Source organism: Triturus cristatus, chromosome 8 (assembly GCF_964204655.1).
Source record: "Triturus cristatus chromosome 8, aTriCri1.1, whole genome shotgun sequence".
Lineage (NCBI taxonomy): Eukaryota > Metazoa > Chordata > Amphibia > Caudata > Salamandridae > Triturus > Triturus cristatus.
The window spans coordinates 457,013,935-457,024,862 of record NC_140591.1 but is presented as its reverse complement, the minus strand read 5'-3'; the positions used below and the strand labels follow the sequence as shown (position 1 = coordinate 457,024,862).

Here is a 10,928-nt window from a genome sequence, read left to right as displayed (position 1 = left end):
CCTCTATCAGTACGGGGTCTCCTCAGGACTAGTGATGCAGGGACATCTGGATTGCTTAATGCGCAGCCTTGTGAACTAATGATGTGCCACAAGTGAGAAGTGAAAGGGTATTACTCACAAGAGGACCCGTCCGGGTACTCAGTGTGAGGAAAGGCTGGCAGTCAGGGGTACGCTTTACATCAACTCGCTATAGCCATAGCGGTATGGTTAATCCCTGGTAAGTTCTGGAAACAGTAACAATGCACTGTGTCGGTCTGGATGATATTCTGTGCATGATGAATCACAGCATCTGTATTCCCAAGCTGCGTGAGTCAGCTTCAAGGACGGTACAATGACCAAGGGGCACACAGGGGAGGACGCAGAGTCGTCCCTGAGTCAGGCACCAGAGATGGAGCCTAAGAGCACTGACGCTCCGGGTCCTGCGTCACGTCAGCTGACCGTCAGTAAGTAAGATCAGGACCTTACTTACAAAAAAGTGGTGCGCTGTCAGTTTGGAGGGGGGAAAGAGGGTCCCATGGACTACAGGTGGGTACAGTCACTCACTCCACCTGCCTACAGGTGGACCTCTGACCACTTTTTAAAGTGCAGACAGAGTGCCACCTATACTGAGAGCAATAGAGCAGCTCTGAAGCAGCTGCATCATATTTCACTCAATGCGCTTCCCCCAGTGCAGTGCACGTTTGCCAGTACTCGTTGTCTGGACCTCCCATCAGGCACTGCTCAATGCGAAGTGGAAGATTAATTCACAATTTGGAGCTGCAGGGAGAGATTCAGGAAGGGTGTAACTCAACCATCAATTATTGCTCTAAGAGGCACACACCATGGCGGACTGCAGTCTTGGATGAGTACAGGTCTGCACCAGACTCACATATTCTACCTAACTTGGTTGGTTCCGTGATTTACCGCCCATGGAGGTAAAACATGTCATTGAGCAGAGGTTATTTATTTTAATGGAAAAGTATTTGCAGAACTGGCCACAGGAACTTCCAATCCATGTTCTTCAGGTTCATGGATAGTCCTACTTATGTGGGTCACCAGTTTGACCTTCATCACACATTTCTGAAACACCCTAATTCACAAGAAAAATTCCAATTGTGATGGTCCTCGATCGTGGGGAATCATTTCCTGCCTTAGTAACATAGCAACCATCTATTCTGTAAAGCACATGTTCACTGCTGAAAAATGTTCATGGTGACTATAACGTGTAGTGCTACTGAATTCTACGGTGTGCAGTTTAACTACATTCCAAGGATGGGAGGCTAAGCAGACCAGCTGGGTTTAAACTGGTCACTACCCAGTTAAACCAAACCTCTTAAGGTGGCTACTATATTCTACAGAGCCTAACTATGAGCAGGAACATGAGCTCTCCGAGTTACACCTTCTCACCTCACTAACAAGTTCTTTAGATAGCAAGCTCGAACTGTAGGACGCAAATCAATCACCATAATGACAACTAATATACTTTTATTTACAGTCTGTCAGATGAAAGAAAAGAAACGGACAAAAGTTGAAACTTGACAGAACTCATGTTTTACTTGCAGAGTCAGCACAGTGCAGACGTAAAATAAAAGCAAAATAATATGGTACCGAGAATAAAGGGAGACTTTTAACATCTTTACTACTTTAAATAGTCCCTTTTTTTAACTTAACATAATCTTTATAAGTTACTCACCCTGGAGAGTATAATCTAATTTTACAGTTGATGAATATGCTTTTCTTTAAATTTTCTTTTTCAAAGAAAACACACTGCCCAATACAGTGTAGATTTTAAATGTTGCTAATCAAACTTTTGACTGAAGTATTATTTAAGCAACACTCTTTCCAATAAAGGTTACCTTGAGAAAACACCAACGTTCAAATTGAATATTAAAGAGAAGAAATCGATGACTTTAAAATAAAGAAATACTGTAGAAAATATTAACTTATTTTCATTTTTTCAATAGTAAGGGACACAAATAAATGGAACTAATTGAGCCAAATTTACAATAATATAAACTAATTGCGCCAGACATAAAAATGAAACTTGTGCAGTTTTCAGAAGTATACAAAGGGGTGGTTATTGCTGCCTGAGGTTGTCATGATTCTGCTAATTTAACAGTTTCACAATAAAAAAAGTTTGCTCAGCTCCTGTTAAGTGAATCTGTCAAGTATGCCACTAAATGGCCCTACAGCGCCAACTGAATAAAAATATGTTTGTGGTTTACTGATAAAGCAATCTTTGCATTGTTCTGTAAGTCTGAACCGATAAAAATACTTGTGATATGTTTCATTATAACTGACCAGTGTGTCTAGGTATTGACTAAAATCTGGATTCTCACAACTGATGCAAACCATGAGCGCCTGTTTCACAATCCCGAAATAAGGGAGCAGTTTCAGTAGTATGGCTTCTTCAGAAGTATCCATCATTCTCTCTGATGTTCATTTTCTGTACATTCAAGACAGAGCAGTGCATTATAGACATAACCAATTGGCATTAAGAAGGCTTCAATGTTTCTGCAAAGTATTCCAATATAAAATCCATTAAAATATAAATTAATAAAATTCAATGGCACATATTTTGTGTACAGGCAAGTATTGTAAGCATAACATTTTTAAATGCCGAACAAATAAAACAAATCTAAAATGATTTAAATGCCTATTTGCAGTAATAAAAAAGGGGTGGAGTTACAGGAAAACGGACTAATTAAAAAACGGCAAATGTTTCGACGTTGAAAATCGTGGTGCAGCTTCGGATCCACAGAGAACCATCACTTCTCTTCCTTGAGTGTGGTATCCATTTCCTCATCTTGTTTTTGCTTTTGCATTCTTGTTCGTGTAGATGCTATTGATAAAAGAGTAGAGTTCTGTTTTACCCAATTAAATATTTGAACGTGGTAACATTTAAGGTGAATTTGTTAAAGAAAAGCCCGAATCAATACAAAAATCTGGCAAAAACATTTTAAATATACCATTCTTAAGAGGCGATTAAAAAAAACTTTTACATACTGCAGAGATATCTGCTGAAATATTGTAAATTAGACAACTGTATGCAGATCAAAAAGTTACTAACCTGATGAATCGGGCTTCATCATGGACATCCTCTTCAGATTTAAAACCTCTCAACTTCTAGCAACCTGAAACCCTGAGTCCCCAAACTTGATTTTTGTGTTTTTTTTTAAAACTGATACAGTGATACCTCTTATTAAAAGAGCTTGCCTGCTTCAAATGCTCAGATTAATATCAAGATGAATACCTCAATACGCTGCAATTAGACAGCACTTTCAGTGCGTGTTTTGTCATTCACATTTCTCACTAAACCTCAAAAGCCTTCCAAAGAATTGGTGAGTCACTTATGAATCTGCATATACTCACGGCAATAAAGTGCTGCTAAAATATTTGTGACTTTCTTGGATCAGTATTGGAATCCATACCTTGCGAATAAATTACCTAGTAGTCTTTTCCTTTTGACTAGGCCCATCTGGTTCGGGTAGCCACTTCAACAGTAAAAGACCCGTTGGGCCTCCACCCATCCCCCTTGCCTGCTCCTCTAGGCTTCGCTTTCTCCCTCTGGTGGCCTCCAGCACACCTTCTAAAAGGTCATTATCCAAAGATGGCACACATCTGCCAACTATCTACTTGCCACTCACATTGAACACCCTCTCACCCCCGCAATTGGATTTCATAACCCTTATGCAAAATCCATAACGGAAAACGAATTTCGTATGGCTGTTGTGGAGACATGCAGTTTTGATGATATTAATGCATACTGATCTTCAGTTGACTACACTGTTTCTATTCTGTATTTACGATTTCTCATTAAAAAAATCAATAAAAACTTATTGAAAAGAAAATGTGTATCTTACCAAAGGAGGGAGATTTCAGAGAACCAACACTAAACAAATTTGAGAAATCGCTCTCTTACTTGGGAGTGACCGCATCAAAATCCAAGCAATTTTGTTTATAGAAGGGGCCCTAGAGTTCTCAGGTGTCAGCCTGAGAGAATGTGTTGTGGTATCAGTCACAGTCGTACACACAACCAGCCCTCGAGTGATGATAACAATTATAATTTACCTTCTCATATCCTCATACAAGACCAATGTCATCAGGAGACCAATGTTGTAAATATCATAAACCCCTGAAAGTTAAGTCATACACAAAGGCCTTCGCATCAAGCATATGTGAACACAGCTCAGCAGCCAGCCAAAAAGAACCATGGAAAATGCCAGTAGTTCAAACAAAGTAAAAAGATAATAACCTTCGGCAAAAACACAAGTAAGTATCAAAGACGAGCATGCCTTTTTAGAAACTGTGCTCTTATCATTGGGTGAACTCAGACGGCTACTGGTTGATTTTATGGTCACCAAGAAAGCACATTTAAAAAACTGACATCTCATCTTTGTTTGGAAACTCCAAAAGGTGGGCATTACTTAATAAGCACAACAATAACCTCCAGATCTCTATATATTTCTTAGTAACTGGAATCTTGAAAACAAAAATCCAGACACAGGTATTTTCTACATGCCATAATAGGTTGCATTCTTGTTCTGTCTAAGCATACTGATTAAAGAGCCATCATTATTTTTTGACACTTTAAAGGTTCAAATTCTCTCCGCAATAAGCAAATGAATTACATTGGCCTTTAAGAAAAGGTCTGTGCACATCATCCCTTCAGCTTCTTTGTAAAGGCCATTCAATTAAGAGGAAGATCTATCTAGCCTTAAAAGAGATCTTCAGGTGAGATGTCACCAAGGTATGTGATGCTTGATCCTGATGAAGGTTCCTTCTTGCATCCTGGAGAGCAGATCAGGTCTGCTGGGTAGGTAAACGTGTCAACCTATTAACAGATGAAAAAGGCTCCCCGACTATGTCACAACAATGGGGATCCTTGAGGCTTTGGCTCACATAATGCAATGAGATTGAAATGCTGCAGTGTAGGACAAATACAAGAAAAGGGCAGAAAGCCATCAAATCAAGAGCAGAGACCGGAGATTGAAAACAAAGCCACATAATAAGCAAAGGGCAGACCCAAACAACACTCTAGGTATATGATATGTTAAAAAAAAACATATATCTGTGACAAACAGTTAAACCTGTCTGGAGGCGAGAGCTAACAACTAGGTACTACAATAATGTCGAATTTTCATAGCACTAATAAGCTACACTTAAAAAGGCCAATAAGTTTCACTACTGCATGCATTTCGGATGCTACCTATCCAACCAAATGACTCACCAAAATAATTTCAGAATTTAGAAACATCGTAGGTTTTCTTAAGCAAAACAAACTCCTCTCTGACAAACAAGTTTTCAACCTGGAAGAGGTACGTAATAAACACTATTTGTAATAAACGATGACCTCAAGAGTTGTGCTTGATGAAGACACTAATCTACTTCTTGATGGCCTTCCAATGCACCTAGGTGTTCTAGGGAAACACAATACAACTGGTGGGCCTGGTTTTAGCAGTAGTGGGTGCAACCAGTATATATTATCTACTCTGTTGACAGATCCACCACCCACTTTTGTAAAACACTAGCCACACATATCTGGAGAGTACTTCCATGTGCAGCTGCATCGATTCTTATAACCTCTGCAAAACCTCATGCTTGTGCAAACTACAACATATTCATACTTCAAGCCCAGCACCCAACTATCCCCACCGAGGCAAACCTTTAACAAACACCCTCTCAAACATGCACGTGTTGGCTTCATGACATCATCAGGGATATGAATCGCTATACAAGAAGCTACTTATATGAATATTGAGAAAGTGCTTTGGGCCTCGCAAAGGGTAGCGAAGTACTAAACAGACGCCAAAAAGATGAAGGGTTTTTTCCTCTGCAGTCTTCAATTAAATGTGTAGACAGGTGCCAGGACGTAGCATAATCGAACATATATATGTTTAAAGACCACATTCACCCCATTGGGCCATTGGCATTCAATGGAAGGTTTTTCCCAACTCACTGGTACTAATTTTTAACATGGAGCAGTGATCACAAGAGGCAAACCCATTGCCCTCAGCTTGAAGGGGTGTACAGGATCCTGCTACTGACATCTATGAAATATCTGTGTTTGTTATTGTCATTTGCAACTGGTCCTTTATTGGGTATTGGCCACACCTTTGTGGGTGAGCTAGGTACAGACCTGGTCAGTGCATCCTACTATATTTAAAATGGTGCCCCCGGGGCTGCCACAAACTCATGCCTGCCCTGGAGGCATCACATCAGTGAAAAGCTGTTTGAAGCAGCCAGAATGCATGTATGTGATGTTTGTATAGAGCAAACATAGACGAAAAGGCAGAGGAGCGCTGTACAGGGTCAAAAGCAAGCATTCAGCCAATGACTGTAAAAATGCAGCTGGTTTTGAAGTAGGTGTGGGCCAGCAGGAGGCGCCCATTGACTTCCATTAGAATGGGGACAATGTGAACATATTTCTTCTAGCACTGGATGAGACATGCTGCAGAGTGTCAGATGCCCTTAAGGGGTGAAAGTCTAGAAGGCCATTAAGCAGTGAGTTAGTACCATGCGGGTGGAAGACTACAAATGCTTGAAAAGCAGTTGTAAGTTGCTTTTTTGAAGCAACGGTTTCTCTTATTTAGAAGATAGAACTGGTAACAGGCCGTTTTTTGGTTTTTTTGGTAATTTCTTCCGTGATAGTGAGGTTGGTGCCTAAGGTGTATGACTTGGCAGTCAGTGAAAGTTGGTGTTCAAAGCCGTTAAGGTCACTGTCGTTGAGCCAGGTTGGTGCCATTTCTTCCTGTTCTTGGTAAATAACAGGAATTCTGGTTGGGTTGAGCTTTTAGTAGGTGCTAAACATCTGGATGTCTGGTTGAGGTGCTGGCAGTGTTTGAAGCACCGGGTGTCTGAAGCAGTGGAGACTCTTGGGTAGATTTGTGAATCATTGACAAATTGGTGAATCTTTTTATGACGCATCAAAACACATTCTGTTTATTTATGCATTTGCCATTGAGTAGTTTTACCAGCATACAGCTGCAAAATATATAATGATGTGCTATAAAATATCTATGATATAATGGACTGATTACCTAGATTGCTCAAAATAAGACAACATAAATGTAATCTCACAAATAAGGGGCCTGATCAAATCATCTCATGAAGGAATAATGAATTTAATTACCCTGAGCAAGACAAAGTACTATTACTGTCTTAAGAAAGGGTGCGAAGCCATCAGGTATGCTAAATCCTGGGAGTGGTAGCCAGTACAAAGAAAGACCGATTGAACTGTATAATAAAAGGTGCTCTGGTTTAGTACCAAAGGCTTCTCTCCACCACCACTCACCACAATTTTTTTGCTTGGTTTGAGACATCAATCATAACATAAGGAATTAAGCAGTATGGCAGGCAAGGGGGAGAAAAAAGAAGAAAAAGGAACCCTTAATGTAATAATTTGGATTTCTTAACCGGTTCCGTGCTGAGGATGGAACGGTTCCATCCTCAGTCAGGGTGGGCATGGGCTGAGGACATAACCGTTCCATCCTCGCACCCACCTATCCGGGAAGAGGTGGTGCTCCCCCGTGGGCCTCCCATCTATGAGCACCCCACCCCCCTGGGATGGCAGCGGAAGCCCTTCTGCTGCCATCCCAACCCCCCCTCAGCGATATGATGACATAGGCGCACACTGACGTCATCAAAACATACCGGGATACGCTGGAAGGTATCTGCTGCCAGAGCGCCGGAAATGTACGTGCTTTACTTCCACGGGGAGGGTTCAGGGAGGGCAGAGAGCCACGGTGGGGAAGGAACAAGTTTTTCCTTTCCCCTAGCGTCTCTTTGCAGCGCATTCCTGCTGTGCAATAGCGGTTGGGGCTGCGATCGCGCACCAGGATTCCACCCACTAGGCCACCAGGGATATTCAAAGGCTTTGCGGAGCGGCCCCTTATGCAAGAATTGCTTCTCTTTATTTTTGGGCAATTTGTGGAAGTTTCTACCCCCCTTAGGGGCTGATCAGCCATAATTAAGGAATCACACTAGACATCAGTGGAAAGTATTTTGATATATGGGGGCTCAGCCTCTTAAGCAAGGGTCGCTCCACCTTTTTTGGGGATCTCTTTTGTCCGTTTCTGCTCCCTTTGAGGTAGATCGGTCATATTTTTACGCCGATCTTCCCCCAAGGGGGACAGGAACCCACTAGTCACCAGGGAAAAGTATTTTGGCATGTGGGGGAGCTGCCCCTTAGTCAAGGGTTGCGCCCCTTTTTCCCTGGCAAATATTTTGTCAGTTTCTGCCCCCCTTGGGGGAAGATGGGCAATATTTTTAGGCCGATCTGCCCGCAAGGGGGGCAGAAACACACTAGACAACAGGGAAATGTATTTTGGCATTTGGAGGAGCAGTTCCTTCGGCAAGGGCTGCACCCCCTTTTTTGAAGGAATTATTTCGGCCGTTTCTACTCCCCTTTGAGGGCTGATATCCACTAGACACCAGGGATAAATTGTACATGCAACACCTCCCTGGACTCACCCGGGGGTCTACTTTTTAGAAACGTCTGGATTTGGTAGGTTTCCCTAGTTGCCCACTGAGCCCGGGACCAAACATGCAGGGGCCCCCTTGCAAAACCAGATTATGTGTTAGATGATATTGAAGTCTCCACAATATGTTTTGGGCCCTTCCTTGTCGCGGGCACTTGGTCCACTCGCACTAGTGAGGTAGCATTTTTATCGGGAGACCTGAGGGAATGCTGGGTGGGATGAAACTTGTGTCGGCCTGGTGATCCCGCAACGTTCCCACACAGAAATGTGAGAAAATGTGTTTGTTTGTTTTTTAGCTAAATTTGAGGTTTGCAGGGGATTCTGGGTAAGAAAACATTGGGGCATCCATGCAAGCCACACCTTCCTGGACTCCTCCAGGTGTCTAGTTTTCAGAAATGTTTGGGTTTGGTAGCTTTCCCAAGATGGCTGCCGAGCCCGGGATCAAAACTCTGGTGCCCCCTAGCAAAACCAGGTCATTTTGTGATCAGTTTGATGTCTCTACAATACGTTTTGAGCCCTTTCCTGTAACGGACACCAGGCCTACCCGCACAAGTGAGGTACCATTTTATTCAGACCACTTGAGGGAATGCTGGGTGGAAGAAAGTTTGTGGCTCCCCTCAGATTCCAGGACTTTCCATCACAAAAATGTAAGGAAAATGTGTTTTTTTAAGACAGATTTTGAGGTTTGCAAGGGATTCTGGGTACCATTACCTGGTGAGAGCCACACACGTCACCCCATCATGGATCCCCTTAGGTGTCTAGTTTTAAAAAATGTATAGGTTTGCTAGGTTTCCCTAGGTGCCAGCTGAGCTAGGGTCCACAATCCACAGCTAGGCACATTGCAAAAAAAGGGCAAGTTTTCAGTAGAAAAATGTGACGTGTCCATGTTGCATTTTGGGCCATTTCCAGTCGTGGGCACTAAGCCTACCCGCACAAGTGAGGTAGCATTTTTATTGGGAGACTTCGGGGGAACACAGAATAGTAGAATAAGTGTAATTACCAATCTTCTTTTTTTGCATTTGTACCTTCGAAATGTAAGACAGTATGTAAGAAAGAATCAATTTTGAGAAATGTGCTCTAATTCACATGCTAGTATGAGTACCCACAAATGTAGAGATGTGCAAATAAGTGCTGCTTCTAAACTCCATATCTTGTGTCCATTTCGGAAATACATAGGTTTCCTTGATACCTGTTTTTCACTCTTTATATTTTCCCAAGAGAATTGCTGTATACGTGGTACACATTGAAAAATCATTGTAAGGTGCAGCTCAGTTATTGGCTCTGGGTACCTCAGGTTCTTGGTGAACCTACCAGCCCTATACATCCCCGCAACCAGAAGGGCCCAGCAGACGTAATGGTATATTGCTTTTAGAAAGCTTTTGTTATTTCAACTGTTACTTTAACTAGGAAAACCTTGAATTATCTACACAAATGACCCCTTGCTGAATTCAGAATTTTGTCTACCTTTCAGAAATGTATAGCTTTCTGGGATCCACTGAGGGTTTCACGCCAGTTTCCACCACTATTGGAAGGAGGTTGAAAGCACAAAAAATAGGACAAATGGTCTATCTCCCAGTAAAATTCTAAAACTGTTGAAAAAGTTGGTTTTCTTATTTAAGTCTGCCTGTTCCTGAAAGCTGGGAAGATAGTGATTTTAGCACCTCAAACCCTTCGTTAATGCCATTTTGAGGAAAAAAAACACTTTCTTCTGCAGCACTTTTTTACCACTGCGGCCCCCCCTCCCCCACCCCAAAAAATTTTTTGCTGTATTTTGGCTAATTTTTCAGTCACCTCAAGGAGAATCCCTAATCCCTGGGTACCTTTAAAATCCCCAGGATGTTGGGGGGGAAAAAGGATGCAAATTTGGTGTGGATACCTTATGTGGACAAAAGACTATGGAGCGCTAATTACCACAACTTGCCAAAACAAGGCTTAACACGGCGAAAGGCCTAGCAGTTAAGGGGTTAATACTTTATACAGTGTACATCATCAGATTCAGTTATCTTATCAAATCATCTTCACATACCTTTATTGTAAATATATTGTTAAAACCAATTTTGCATGAGTCCCTAAATTGTTTTGAACTCCTGGTTACCTCGATATCCTTAACATGATAAACAGCTTTCCCAAGTTTACAGATATGTAATAACATATTGCATCATTGTTCTACAGCAGGTGGTTCCTTATCTTTCCAATGTTTGGAAATACCAATTTGAGTTGCAGCATTGGCCATATATAATACCCTTAGATATCTTTCATTATCAGTTCATCCAAGCACATTATTATAGTTTTAATGGCAATTATAACTTTCCCTCCAGATATGAGACTCATCCTATGTGATACAATACCCTGGCTTTAGCTATTGACAGTTAGAAAACCTATATACATATCCAGTTTATTCAATTTTGTATTTAGGACAGTTACATTTCAACCTACATTTTCATTTACATAGATGCAGAGGAGTACAAT

General features: G+C 41.6%; 1 protein-coding gene across 1 annotated transcript in view; it reads right to left on the bottom strand.

Annotated features, from left to right (window-relative positions):
• Positions 1–1,507: 1,507 nt before the first annotated feature.
• Positions 1,508–10,928, bottom strand: part of RB1 (RB transcriptional corepressor 1) — a 1,278,597-nt gene continuing 1,269,176 nt past the window's right edge. Inside the window, exon 27 of the mRNA XM_085621884.1 lies at positions 1,508–2,821. Within this exon, the coding sequence (XP_085478010.1) occupies positions 2,748–2,821 (74 nt within the window). The 3' untranslated portion in view covers positions 1,508–2,747. The remainder of the gene's footprint in view (positions 2,822–10,928) is intronic.